The sequence below is a fragment of the Podarcis melisellensis genome, assembly GCF_964234715.1.
Source record: "Podarcis melisellensis genome assembly, chromosome: 8".
Classification (NCBI taxonomy): domain Eukaryota; kingdom Metazoa; phylum Chordata; class Lepidosauria; order Squamata; family Lacertidae; genus Podarcis; species Podarcis melisellensis.
The window spans coordinates 83,424,965-83,439,284 of NC_138540.1; the positions used below are offsets into that span (position 1 = coordinate 83,424,965).

At 48.3% G+C, this 14,320-nt stretch overlaps 2 protein-coding genes and 1 long non-coding RNA gene across 4 annotated transcripts in view; 2 read left to right on the forward strand and 1 right to left on the reverse strand.

The window, feature by feature from the left end:
* LOC309376262 overlaps positions 1–14,320 on the reverse strand; it is a 237,797-nt gene that overhangs the window by 169,218 nt on the left and 54,259 nt on the right. The gene's annotated exons all lie outside the window — the stretch shown is intronic.
* The window catches only part of STRN4 (striatin 4), a gene marked incomplete at its 5' end in the record, with an annotated part of 182,692 nt that overhangs the window by 160,996 nt on the left and 7,376 nt on the right, over positions 1–14,320 (forward strand). The window lies entirely within an intron of this gene.
* On the forward strand, positions 2,957–14,138 carry GNG8 (G protein subunit gamma 8). Of its 2 annotated transcripts, none has more exons than XM_081922497.1 (3): positions 2,957–3,064; positions 10,951–11,057; positions 13,695–14,138. In XM_081922497.1, the coding sequence occupies exons 2-3, from the start codon at positions 10,974–10,976 to the stop codon at positions 13,821–13,823; spliced, it is 213 nt and encodes a 70-aa protein (XP_081778623.1). In that variant the 5' UTR covers positions 2,957–3,064; positions 10,951–10,973; the 3' UTR covers positions 13,824–14,138. The 2 variants fall into 2 exon arrangements, with proteins under 2 accessions (XP_081778623.1, XP_081778622.1); XM_081922496.1 differs by having other exon boundaries at positions 3,001–3,214.

The following is a 14,320-nucleotide window of genomic DNA, read 5'->3' on the forward strand; positions in this document are numbered from 1 at the left end:
TGTGTATATATATATAAACATAGACTGAGCTGGGCGGTCTCTTTCTGGAACCTGACGGAGACCAGGAGAGTGCTGTTGTGCTCAGTTTCTGTTTCCAGGCTTCCCAGAGACACCTTGTTTGGGAACAGGGGCTGAACTCAATATCCCTTGGCCCTGGTCCAGCAACAAGGCTTTTTCTTTTCCTTTTTGGCATGGGCCAGATGACTACGTTCCTAACACCAGGGTCGAGCGGCGATCCTAAACACACTCCCTGGGGAGCAAAGCTCCAGGCGACACAGTTTTTTTGTGTTCTTAAATCAAAGTGCAATAATTCAAATGCAATCGAATAATAGGAATCCATACTGACATTTGGTAAATACATTGCAACAGTTCCATAATTCAAAACAGAAGATCGACCACTGGACAGGATAAAAAGCATCTAAAAATATATCGCTCTGTAGGACGCAGATGATTTTGCAAGGGGCAGTGATCTCACAGGAGATAATTTTGCATGGAATGCAGATGGTTTGACCAAAAAAAGGGGGGGAAATATATTTTAGAAAGGCAGAGTACATGACCATGTTGTTCTCTCCTAGCCTGCCTTTACTCTAGGTAGCTCTTGCCGTCTTCACAACGACCCTATGAGGTAGGTCAAGCTGAGGGAAAATATGCCTCACAGTATTTTTTTTGCATCAACAATTTGAACCCAGGTCTCACTAGTCCAGTTCCAACACAGGCAGTTGTGGATTTATTAGTTGAAAGCATCCTGGTCCAATATGAGCCTGGGTTGGCTTTGGGGGCGGCAGGGAGAGATTTCAATAAACCCAGCTCCATTTTTTGAGGAGCAGAATTTGGGATCCGCAGAACCTTTGCCAACCCGGCGCCGCTCCCAGATATTTCAGACTACAACTCTTATCACCAGCCACAGGGAGTTGTAGTACAAAACAGCTGGAAGGGGCACCAGGTTGGCGAACGGGGTTGACCCGCACCTTTGTGGCAAATTCCAGTGGCAAGAGGGAACCTTGAAGAGTCTAGGATTTTCCATGGCATCGTTCTCTTGCTTTATGCTGCCTCCACATGGATGCAAGTTGACATTGCATGCAATTAAAAAATCCAGAGATTCTATATTATCATTTCTCTACCGTGTTCTTTACGTTATAGTCATCCCTCCCAGCCTTTATGCTGTTCCTCTGCAGAAATTGTGAGGGGGGGCAGGAAGAATCAGCTGCACAGATATATGATATGGGGGGGGACACCTGGCTTGCCAGTAGCACATGTGAAAAGCATCTAGGGATCTTAGTGGACCGCAAGCTGAACATGTGTCAACAGTGTGATGCAGCAGTATGCTACGGATATTACGGGGGGCCCACATCTTTAAAGTTAAATGTTACAAATATTATGCCTGAATGTATCCTCTCAACTTGACAGCTCAGGGAAGTTTTTGTTGTTTAGTCATTTAGTTGTATCCACTCTTCGTGACCCCCTGGACCAGAGCACGCCAGGCACTCCTGTCTTCCACTGGTAGCTTCGAGAACACTGTCCCACCATCTTGTCCTCTGTCGTCCCCTTCTCCTTGTGCCCTCCATCTTTCCCAACACCAGGGTCTTTTCCAGGGAGTCTTCTCTTCTCATGAGGCGGCCAAAGTCTTGGAGCCTCAGCTTCACAATCTGTCCTTCCAGTGAGCACTCAGGGCTGATTTCCTTCAGAATGGATAGGTTTGATCTTCTTGCAGTCCGTGGGACTCTCAAGAGTCTCCTCCAGCACCATAATTCAAAAGCATCCATTCTTTGGCAATCAGCCTTCTTTATGGTCCAGCTCTCACTTCCATACATCACTACTGGGAAAACCATAGCTTTAACTATACGGACCTTTGTTGGCAAGGTGATGTCTCTGCTTTTTAAGATGCTGTCTAGGTTTGTCATTGCTTTTCGAGTGCAATATACCAGGAATGAATACCAGGAAACTTGTATTCAGACTGTCTTTTATTGTTTTAAAAAATCTTTATAATAAATGTGACTCGATATGTGGAGGAGAAAATAAAAGGATAGCTGCTTATTTCCTTGACATCTGGTGGGAGGTCATTCCACAGGGCGGGCGCCACCACCGAGAAGGCCCTCTGCCTGATTCCCTGTAACCTCACTTCTTGCAATGAGGGAACCTCCAGAAGGCCCTCGGCGCTGGACCTCAGTGTCCGGGCAGAACGATGGGGGTGGAGACGCTCCTTCAGGTATACTGGACCGAGGCCGTTCAGGGCTTTAAAGGTCAGCACCAACACTTTGATCGCCGAAGAATTGATGCTTTTGAATTCTGGTGCTGGAGGAGACTCTTGAGAGTCCCATGGACTGCAAGCAGATCAAACCTCTCCATTCTGAAGGAAATCAGCCCTGAGTGCTCACTGGAAGGACAGCTCCTGAAGCAGAGGCTCCAATACTTTGGCCACCTCATGAGAAGAGAAGACTCCCTGGAAAAGACCCTGATGTTGGGAAAGATGGAGGGCACAAGGAGAAGGGGACGACAGAGGACGAGATGGTTGGATAGTGTTCTTGCTGCTTTTGACCAAACTGCGGTAGGCAGTGGAAGACAGGAGTGCCTGGCGTGCTCTGGTCCATGGGGTCACGAAGAGTCGGACACGACTAAACGACTAAACAACAACAACACCAACACTTCTGGGTACCAGTTGCTGGAAACCCCAGGAAGGGAGAGTTCCTCTTGTGCTCCAATCCTGCTTGCAGGCTTTCCACAGGTATGTGGCTGGCTGCTGCCAGAACAGGATGCTGGACTGAATGGACCATTGGCTTGGTCCAACAGGATCTTCTGATGCTCTTCAGACCTCAGACACCTGAAATCCAAGCCAGTTGTCTCCAAAGGGCTTGGGCCTGCTTTCCCTCCACCCTCTTTCTTACAAGCCGCCTTCTTCTGAAACCGTGTCTCCCAGGGGTGGGCTGGGAGGCGCCTCCCTCCCTTCTCCCCCTCCCTGCCTGCTTTCCTGCGGCTCCCGGTGCCCCAGGTGGCGGCAGCTGCTCATTCCGACCAGAGACAGCAGAGAGGAGCCACTTTGCTCTGCAAGGACGGACGTGGACAACAGGTAACAACCAGGGTTCTCCCTTGCTTGCCTTCTTTCGAACCCAGAGCTGTCCCAGGCTGGGGAGAGGCAAGGCAAAAGGTTGGGTTGGGCTTATTGCTCTGAAGTGATTCCGAGTGCGTGAGGATTGACTTGGCGTTGGATCTGGCCAAGGTAGGTGGATCCTGCACCTTTGAGGAGGTACTTTTTAAATCCTCGCTTCTCCCCCAAATGCATCTGGCTTTCCAAGTTAGGTCTTCTTGGCAGATCTTCCCTGTCTAATCTAACCTTTTATTTCACTTTTCAAGTTGAAATTCCCTGCCAGAACCAAATTTTAAAATCACAGTGCTTCCCCATGCGCGTCCTCTCTCTCTCTTTTGCAGGGAATCAGATTATGCAAGGGTAGTGTGGATTGGCAGGAAATAAAAAGATTTGCAATACTGTATATAAGGCAGAATTCAAAATACAAAATGGCATGCAAGCAATGCTTGATAACTGCACACCAAGCGCCCCTAGCCCCACTGAATTCAACAAGATGCAGTTGGGAATGCACTGTGAGGCTGCAATCCTCTACACATTTTCTGTTGAACTCAGTGGGCTTACTTCAGAGTAGGCGTGCACAGGACTGCACTGTTCATGGCTGCAAAGAGAGAGCGCTTCCTTCTCCATACAAACGGCATTAAAACAAAATATCTCAGGCTTTGTTCATCCATGTGGGTTTGAAAAGTTGGCTTTTTCATGAGCTAGATTCCTTTTTGAATCTCTTGGGCCTTTTTGCTTTCTTATAAGGCAGAGGGGCAATGAACCACAAACAGCTAGCTATAACTATTTAACCGATGCTCCCTTGCTGTGATTTTACTCTTAATAGAGATCCCTTTTAAAAGGCAAAACGTCCATTTAAGTCACTATTGCGCCCATTTAACAGGTGGTAGAACTGAGGCCAGGAGAGTGCGATGCCCTCAAGGTGGAAGGGCTCAGCGGCAGAGCAATCTGCCTTGCAGGTAGACGTTCTCAGGTTCGATCCCCGACAGCATGTAGGGCTAGGAAAAGACCTCTTCCTGAACCCCCAGAGAGATGCTGCCAGTCAGTGTGAACACTATTGATCTAGATGGACTAATGGTCTGGCTTGGTACATAGAATAAGATCCCCTTTCTTAGGAGCCACGGTATGGATTTTCCCCACTGAATTTTGCACCCGAATCCAGGAAATTGCTTGCCAATTATACCTGTCGCAATATTGTGCACTCTGCCTGTGAACTGGATCTGCTAGTCCGTGTCTTTTTTAAAAAATCCAAGTGGTTTAACCATGGTCGTGAGATACGATGGGGAGAGAGACGTTGTCTGGGTCCACCTTCTTGCCTTACAAGAGCTCATTCCCCTCCTTGATATTTACCTGTGTAGATCTAAGATGAGGGACCTCCTTTCTCCCTCGGCAGCAGCTGTCAAGCTCAAAAGGGCCTTGGGCACAGCTGGCATGGGCGGGCACTGCAGTGAGTTGGTGCCTCCACAGGGAGGGGGGAAAAGCAGGTGAAGAATCACAGCCTTCTCCAACCTACAGCCAACAGCTGTAGTCTAAATAATCTGGAGGGCACCAGGCCGAGACACCCGTGGCCTCCCCATGTAAGCTGTCCTTTGCATTCACAGGTGCACTCTGCACATGCTCAGAGGCCCCCTTTCTTAGTGATTCGGCTGCTCTGCAGCAGACCACTGGAAAACCAACTTGGCTCAAACCCATCCCTCACCTTATGCCCGCAAATCCCGAATTCCCCACTCCTCATGACTGCAAACCACCCCAGAAAATTTGCTGGGCTGTGTGGGAGCCACATTCTTCAACTCTGTCCCGGGTTATGTACGCCGGCTGGTTTGAATCATGGCGTGAGTTGCTTGGTGGGCAGCGGAATGGCTCTGCCCATGCTCAGAGGCACACCTGGCTTTTTCTATACTTCAGAGGTAGATGATGATAATAATAATAATAATAATAATAATAATAATAATAATAATAATTTATTATTTATACCTCGCCCATCTGGCTGAGTTTCCCCAGCCACTCTGGGGGGCTTCCAATCGAGTGTTAAAAACAATACAGCATTACAGTGGTACCTCGGGTTAAGTACTTAATTCATTCTGGAGGTCCGCTTTTAACCTGAAACTGTTCTTAACCTGAAGCACCACTTTAGCTAATGGGGCCTCCTGCTGCTGCCGTGCCACCGGAGCACGAATTCTGTTCTCATCCTGAAGCAAAGTTCTTAACCCAAGGTACTATTTCTTGGTTAGTGGAGTCTGTAACCTGAAGCGTATGCAACCTGAAGCATATGTAACCCGAGGTACCCCTGTAAATATTAAAAACTTCCCTAAACAGGACTGCCTTCAGATGTCTCTTAAAGATAAGATAGCTGCTTATTTCCTTCACATCCACAGCTCGGGTGCCACTACTGAGAGGGCTCTCTGTCTGGTTCCCTGTAACCTCACTTCTCGCAATGAGGGAACCGCCAGAAGGCCCTCGGCGCTGGATCTCCGTGTCCGGGCTGAACAATGGGGGTGGAGATGCTCCTTCAGGTATACAGGACTGAGGGCTTTAAAGCTCAGCACCAACACTTTGAATTGTGCTCGGAAATGTACTGGGAGCCAATGCAGATCTCTCAAGACGGGTGTTATATGGTCTCAGCGGTCGCTCCCAGTCCCCAATCTAGCTGCCGCATTCTGGATTAACTGTAGTTTCCGGGTCACCTTCAAAGGTAGCCCCACATAGAGCACATTGCAGTAGTCCAAGCGGGAGATAACTAGAGCATGCACCACTCTGGCGAGACAGTCTGCGGGCAGGGAGGGGTCTCAGTAGTGGATCCTGGTATTAAATACCGATTCTGTCCCTCCCCAGTTGCCCTTTCCCTGCACACAATGGAGCCCCCCCCCCCGGGTTCCCACATACTTTTATCATCTCCATGTGGCCAAACCTTCCCTTCTCCCTTGCAGGGGGCTTCTCAATTAGCCGAGGGCTTTGAGCATGGCTGATGTGAGGGGTCAGGAGCGCATGGAGGTGCAAGGAAGGGGACTAATGAGTTGCATTTGCCCCCCACGACCCTCTTGCTGCTCCTGCCGTGTAGCTAATTCCCTTTTCTATTGGATCATGGCTCAGGCTCCCTGGCTTCCTGCTGTTCCTCAGTCACGCCCAGCTGTTCAGCTTCCCCTTCATCTACTCGCACCTCTCTCTTTCGGTCTGTTTCATTTATTGAACTATTAAACTCCCAGGGCGGGGTGGACCTGGCAGAGCCAGACGGCGTGGACACCATTGTTGTTGCAGCGTTGTTAATTAAGGCATTTGAACGAAATTCATCCAGCATCTCCATCTCACAGATCCTGCAAGCAGCATCCATAATACAGTGGTACCTCAGGTTACATACGCTTCAGGTTACAGACGCTTCAGGTTACACACTCCGCTAACCCAGAAATAGTGCTTCAGGTTAAGAACTTTGCTTCAGGATGAGAACAGAATTCGTGCTCCGGCGGCACAGCGGCAGCAGGAGGCCCCAATAGCTAAAGTGGTGCTTCAGGTTAAGAACAGTTTCAGGTTAAGAACGGACCTCCAGAACGAATTAAATACTTAACCCGAGGTACCACTGTAATAATAATTGTTGTTTAGTCGTTTAGTAGTGTCCAACTCTTCGTGACCCCCTGGACCAGAGCACGCCAGGCACTCCTGTCTTCCACTGCCTCCCGCAGTTTGGTCAAACTCATGCTGGTCGCTTCGAGAACACTGTCCAACCATCTCGTCCTCTGTCGTCCCCTTCTCCTTGTGCCCTCCATCTTTCCCAACATCAGGGTCTTTTCCAGGGAGTCTTCTCTTCTCATGAGGTGGCCAAAGTATTGGAGCCTCAGCTTCAGGATCTGTCCTTCCAGTGAGCACTCAGGGCTGATTTCCTTCAGAATGGAGAGGTCTGATCTTCTTGCAGTCCATGGGACTCTCAAGAGTCTCCTCCAGCACCATAATTCAAAAGCATCAATTCTTCGGCGATCAGCCTTCTTTATGATCCAGCTCTCACTTCCATACATCACTATCCAATTCTGCGTAGTCCATTAATTTTGTCTGCCATTCTTCTTTCGTTGGTATATTATTATCATCATGCATGAAGGCCTTCCTTTTATCTGTCGTGAATCTCCATTCAGCTTCCTTCGATGTCCACGACTTCTAATGTTTATGAGAGAGGAAAGCTTTTCTCTGCTTTTTCCATGCATGCATAATTCTACAATCTTCTATCATGTCACCTTGAACTCACCTTTCCTCTTAAAAATCCCCACAAACTGCAACCTTTCTTCATTTCTTTGTCCATTTCTGAACCGTTTCCAACTCCACAGTATCCTTTTTGAGGCAACCAGAAACACGGGACACGGGTGGCGCTGTGGGTTAAACCACAGAGCCTAGGACTTGCTGATCAGAAGTTCGGCGGTTCAAATCCCCGCCACGGGGTGAGCTCCCGTTGCTTGGTCCCTGCTCCTGCCAACCTAGCAGTTCAAAAGCACGTCAAAGTGCAAGTAGATAAATAGGGACCGCTCCGCCAGGAAGGTAAACGGCGTTTCCGTGCGCTGCTCTGGTTCGTCAGAAGTGGCTTAGTCATGCTGGCCACATGACCCGGAAGCTGTACGCCGGCTCCCTTGGCCAATAAAGCGAGATGAGCGCCACAACCCCAGAGTTGGTCACGACTGGACCTAATGGTCAGGGCTCCCTTTACCTTTACCAGAAACACACACACAATCTTTTCATTAAATGGAAAAGTCCCAGCACAACAACCCCAAATGCTACTCTGTGACTGCTCACCAAAAGTATTTATAAATTTGGGGCATAGATGGGCAGGCTCTCTGGACAAGGGATTTGTGTTGGTTCTGCTTTCGAAACAGCACCTTGCCCCCTACCGGCATGAGTAGTTAAATGGCAGTCATTGAAGATCCCGCTATTGATTCTGGCTCATTAACTGAAAAACGCCTTCGCTCCCAGAGGGATCAGCTTTTAGAAAGCAAATGCTCAGAGCTGCATTATCTACATGGTGTAACTCACCAAGGACTTAATTTAGTAAGATTTAGCAATCCTGTGCTATTCAAGGTGTTTTGCCTATAGCGGGCTGGGGAGACCTGCCTCTCTGCAGATGTTATAAGGCTGTGGCTCTCATCAGCCCTGACTAGTAGGGAGAGAGAAATCTGTCGATTTCTTTGCCCTCTCTGAGTTTCTCATCTTAACAACCTAAAATGCAGTCTCACTTGTGATTTTATTTTGTTTCTAAAAGCTGCACAATAATTAACCAGCGCTTAACTTGCATCTCTGCTTAACTTGCATCTCTTCTAGTGTCGCATTTGCAAAAAGAATCTCTCGCGCACACACAAAAAGATCCCTCCATATATTAGTGTTCTCATACGCCCAGAATTTTCTAAGACATATCCAGAATACTGCAGTAGGCTGCAGTTTCTGGGCGGAAATTGGAAAAAATGTCTGGGAAAATCTGGACGTATGGCAACCCATGTCGGCAGTGTTTTTTGCGATTTTCCATAAAAATAGCTCAAAAATGACAACTTTGGGAAATATTGTATAAGATGAGAAGTTATGTTGTATGACTTTTGGAACTGATATGTCAAAAAATCAATAAAAATGTATTGTTGTTGTTTAGTCGTTTAGTCGTGTCCGACTCTTCGTGACCCCCACAGACCAGAGCACGCCAGGCACTCCTGTCTTCCACTGCCTCCACAGTTTGGTCAAACTCATGCTGGTAGCTTCGAGAACACTGTCCAACCATCTGGTCCTCTGTCGTCCCCTTCTCCTTGTGCCCTCCATCTTTCCCAACATCACGGTCTTTTCTAGGGAGTCTTCTCTTCTCATGAGATTGTCAAATATTGGAGCCTCAGCTTCAGGAGCTGTCCTTCCAGTGAGCACTCAGGGCTGATTTCCTTCAGAATGGATAGGTTTGATCTTCTTGCAGTCCGTGGGACTCTCAAGAGTCTCTTCCAGCACCATAATTCAAAAGCATCTATTCTTCGGCAATCAGCCTTCTTTATGGTCCAGCTTTCACTTCCATACATCACTACTGGGAAAACCATAGCTTTTACTATACAGACCTTTGTTGGCAAGGTGATGTCCTCTACTTTTTAAGATGCTGTCTAGGTACAAAAAACAAAAATGACAACTTTGGATCCGGCACAGAGCAAGCATGACTCTGTGTCTCCAGCTTCCAGCCCAGCTCTCAAACACAACTCCTACCTAGGAGCTAGGAAAGACCCACCCATTAACCTGGAGGCCATAATCAGTTTTCCATCTTGCAACCTACTTCTTTTGGGATGTTGATAAGGGTACTTAAGTAGCCAGCTATGGTCATTGTCTTGCAAAGAAACTTGTTCAGCATCCTGCTCTGTTAGATTCCAGCCCTCATCAGGTACAGGAACCCAATAATTGGAAGGGGCTTGGGGCATCATCCAGACTGATCCCCCCAAGTTCACAACGGTTTATTCTGAGAGATCAATAATGGCTGTGGTTTGCTCTGCTGAAATTACGGCTTCTGTGAACGTCGCTGGATCTAGAACTAGCTGTTTCCTAGTTCTGCTGGATCTCTCAGCGGCGTTTGATACCATCGACCATAACATCCTTCTGGACCGTCTAGAGGGGCTGGGAGCTGGGGGCACTGTCATACAGTGGTTCCGCTCCTTCCTCCTGAGCCATGTTCAGAAAGTGGGGGGGGATGAGTGTTCAGACCCCTGGGCTCTCACTTGTGGGGTGCCTCAGGGTTCTGTCCTCTCCCCCATGCTTTTCAACATCTACATGCAGCCGCTGGGAGAGATCATCAGGGGGTTTGGGCTGGGTGTCCATCAATATGCGGATGATACCCAGCTCTACCTCTCTTTCAAATCAGAACCAGTGAAGGTGGTGAAGGTCCTGTGTGAGTGTCTGGAGGCAGTTGGAGGATGGATGGCGGCCAACAGATTGAGGTTGAATCCTGACAAGATAGATGTACTGTTTTTGGGGTCTAGGAGGTTGGCGGGTGTGGAGGACCCGGTTCTGAATGGGGTAACTGTGCCCCTGAAGGACCAGGTGCACAGCCTGGGAGTCATTTTGGACTCACAGCTGTCCATGGAGGCACAGGTCAATTCCGTGTCCAGGGCAGCTGTTTATCAGCTCCATCTGGTACGCAGGCTGAGACCCTACCTGCCTGCGGACTGCCTTGGCAGAGTAGTGCATGCTCTGGTTATCTCCCGCTTGGACTACTGCAATGCGCTCTACGTGGGGCTACCTTTGAAGGTGACCCGGAAACTACAACTAATCCAGAATGTGGCAGCTAGACTGGTGACTGGGAGTGGCCACCAAGACCACATAACACTGGTCTTGAAAGACCTACATTGGCTCCCAGTACGTTTCCAAGCACAATTCAAAGTGTTGGTGTTGATCTTTAAAGCCCTAAACGGCCTCGGTCGAGTATATCTGAAGGAGCGTCTCCATCCCCATTGTTCTACCCGGACACTGAGGTCCAGCACCGAGGGCCTTCTGGTGGCTCCCTCATTGCGAGAAGCCAAGTTACAGGGAACCAGGCAGAGGGCCTTCTCGGTAGTGGCACCCACCCTGTGAAACGCCCTCCCACCAGATGTCAAAGAGAAGAACAACTACCAAACTTTTAGAAGACATCTGAAGGCAGCCCTGTTTAGGGAAGCTTTTAATGTTTGATGTATTACTGTATTTTAATATTTGGTTGGAAGCCACCCAGAGTGGCTGGGGAAGCCCAGCCAGATGGGTGGGGTATAAATAATAAATTATTATTATTATTATTTATTATTATCCATAATCTAGGAGGAGAGGGCTCAGAGGTCAGTTGGTTCCACTGAATATTACTGTCTGCCTGTCTCTTTCTCTTTCTCTCTCTCTCTGCCCATCTGCTGACCACAAAGCCACTCCAGCCGGGTGAGGGATAATGTCTAACAACATGGCCAAGATTGCAGAGGCACGGAAGACGGTGGAGCAGCTGAAACTGGAAGTGAACATCGACCGGATGAAGGTGAGCTTCCCCATCTCCTCTCCTTGCCTACTGCAAGAGGTGCACTTCCATGTATACAACACCGTGTTCGGTTCTGTGTGGTGAAGCAACCAGTCTCCAAGGGCAGCCCAGCCTGCCCTGCGGTAGTCTAGCTTAAGTGTTGGAAAAGGCGTGCTCACTAGTTCCGATGAAAGAAGAACGGCAGAAGAAGTTAATGGACTATGCAGAATTGGACAAAATGACAGGAAGGATTTGAAACCCACAGGACCAGAGATTTACAGAAGATTGGAAGAAGTCTAGGAATTATTTGAAGAGCAACTGTAATCAGCAAATTACGCTAGTAGGACTACAAGAAGTTTTGTAAGGAGAAATATACAAAGTGTTACGAAGCAGGAAAAGATAGAGATATTGGTTATGAGTTTGAAATGTAATAGGGAAAATAAGAAATGCATACAGTGGTACCTCGGGTTAAGTACTTAATTCATTCCGGAGGTGTGTACTTAACCTGAAACTGTTCTTAACCTGAAGCACCACTTTAGCTAATGGGGCCTCCTGCTGCCGCTGCATCACCGGAGCATGATTTCTGTTCTCATCCTGAAGCAAAGTTCTTAACCCAAGGTAATATTTCTGGGTTAGCGGAGTCTGTATCCTGAAGCGTATGTGTCAGGGTTTCAGGGAGAGAAGAGCAGATGGGGGAGGAGACAGAGGGCGAGGGGGAAGAATCCCAGAGAGATGAGGAGGAGGATGACGATGACCAAAGGTCGTCCATGAGTCTGTCCAGTGAGTCAGAGGACTCCCAAAAGGGGGCCCCCCTGGTCAGACCAAGGGGAGGCCAAGGGGGAAGCAGGCAGGAGCAGGGGAGCGAAGGGAGAACCCCCAGTGGGAGTTGGACACCGGAGCCGGCTTCTCAGCCGGAACGGAGTGAAGGGGGTGGAGTTACCAGTGTGTCAGAGGGAGCAGAGCAAGAAGGAGACAGGGGGAGGAGATCGGAGCAGGACGCTCTGCCAGAAGGGGCGGAGAGTAGCACCGGGAGCAGTGTAGCGGTCGAGAGAAAGGTCAGAAGCAACGTACGCGCGCCAAGTTCAAATGTGGAGGCGCGCAGAAGTGAGGAGAGCCCTGGGGAGGAGCCCGGCCCCAAAGCGCGAAGGAGGGGGGCAGAGGCGTCAGAGGATTCAGCCTCGGGCGAGTCCCGGCGGGGGGGGAACCCAGGGGGGCAGAAAGACCCTGCGGAAAAGGAAGGAGAGGAAGAGGTGGTCCAGCACAAGCCTCTTAAACTGGTGTAGGGGCGGTACGGATTCAGAGGGGACTTCAGCGGTCTAATGTTACAGACGTGGAGCCACGGAGATGGAATGTAAAAGGAGCAATGATCTTCAATAAAGACTTTTGTAAATAAACTGGATTGGACTTGGGTCTCTTGTGAGCTGGGACCAACGGGTGGCTCTGACAGTATGTAACCTGAAGTGTATGTAACCTGAGGTACCACTGTACTAAGAGATTAGATTGGCAAATTTTCAGACAGGACTGATGGAAGTCAAAAAAATGGAATAAGATGTAAAAGTATGTTTAATTACTGTTGAAAGTGATATGTTAAAAAACTAATAAAATTATATATATATACATATATATATATATATATATTTGCTTTCGTAGATTTTCACGGGTACAGGAATGCAGGTTTTGGTGTCCTCGGGTGTCTTCCCGTGTAAAAGTTGGGGTGTCTAGGCGACGTTTCGACGAGGTCTCACTCGTCATCTTCAGGCTGGTGCTTTCGGCTTCTTGTTACTGGAACAGAGCAGGATCTCAGTGTTTGAGTTCCTATAAATACTGTTGAGGGGGTGTGGTGTATAGCCTCCAATGTTCTGGGCAGAGAGGAAGTTCCCAGGCTAGTGTGCCTTTTCTTCTTTTGTTCCTTAATTACTTGAGGGATATCTTGAGTGATTTCTTGAGTGATATCCTGAGTACCACTTAGGTGGGTCATTAGGTGTGGATTAGTTGCTAAAGTCTTTGTGTCTTGACCTCTTGAACTTTGTGAAGAGTTTTTCTGAGTACAGCCATGCAGTACAGCCATCTTCTCAGAAAAACTCTTCACAAAGTTCAAGAGGTCAAGACACAAAGACTTTAGCAACTAATCCACACCTAATGACCCACCTAAGTGGTACTCAGGATATCACTCAAGAAATCACTCAAGATATCCCTCAAGTAATTAAGGAACAAAAGAAGAAAAGGCACACTAGCCTGGGAACTTCCTCTCTGCCCAGAACATTGGAGGCTATACACCACACCCCCTCAACAGTATTTATAGGAACTCAAACACTGAGATCCTGCTCTGTTCCAGTAACAAGAAGCCGAAAGCACCAGCCTGAAGATGACGAGTGAGACCTCGTCGAAACGTCGCCTAGACACCCCAACTTTTACACGGGAAGACACCCGAGGACACCAAAACCTGCATATATATATATATATATATATATATATATATATATATATATATATATATATATATATATATGCAGTATATATATTCTGTTCCAACTTTTACACGGGAAGACACCCGTGAAAATCTACGAAAGCATATATATATATATATATATATATATATATATGAATGAATGACATGCTCACTAGTGCTGACTCTCTCTCTCTTTCCCTCTGTGACAGGTGTCCAAGGCAGCGGCCGACCTCCTGGCCCACTGCGAAGCCCACGCCAAGGAGGACCCTCTGGTGACCCCGGTGCCATCTGCGGAGAACCCCTTCCGTGAGAAACGGCTCTTTTGCATCGTGCTGTGAGCCTGGAAGCGGATTGGACGGGGGAGACAAATGGCAGACTCCTCCAGACCAGGGTGGTGGTGGGCGGACCCTCCTCTTGTATGTTCATGGTACACCCTGACCCCCTTTCCAATCTGCATTTCTACCCTGGTCCTATCTCCATCCAGCAAAAAAACAAACAAAACAGGACTGTGTGTATTCTGTAGAGAAAACGTGTCTTAGCTTTTTTTTTTTAAAAAAGCAAGTTATTAGTCCTCATTGCTGTCAAAAATAAGCTTGTCTGGGCTGTGTTGTTTCCTGATCCCAATGATAAACAAATAAACCCATGACAGTTTGTCTGGTAGGCCGATGTGCCCACAGTCCCAAGAAGGTTGATAACCCCAGGGGCTGGGAGGGAGGAAGTGACCCCAACAGGGGTTGAACTAGATGATCCCTGGGGATCCCTTCCCACTCTGCAATTCTATGGTTCTATGATCTCCTTCCTTTCAAGGAATCGCCCCCAGGGTCCCTAAATGGGA

What these genes read in the sequence shown, in the direction of transcription:
- GNG8 (XM_081922497.1), top strand. Translation starts at nt 10,974, where the DNA reads ATGTCTAACAACATGGCCAAGATTGCAGAGGCACGGAAGACGGTGGAG. An exon ending in TGAACATCGACCGGATGAAG is followed by an intron (nt 11,058 to 13,694) that starts GTGAGCTTCCCC and finishes CCTCTGTGACAG; the next exon opens with GTGTCCAAGGCAGCGGCCGA.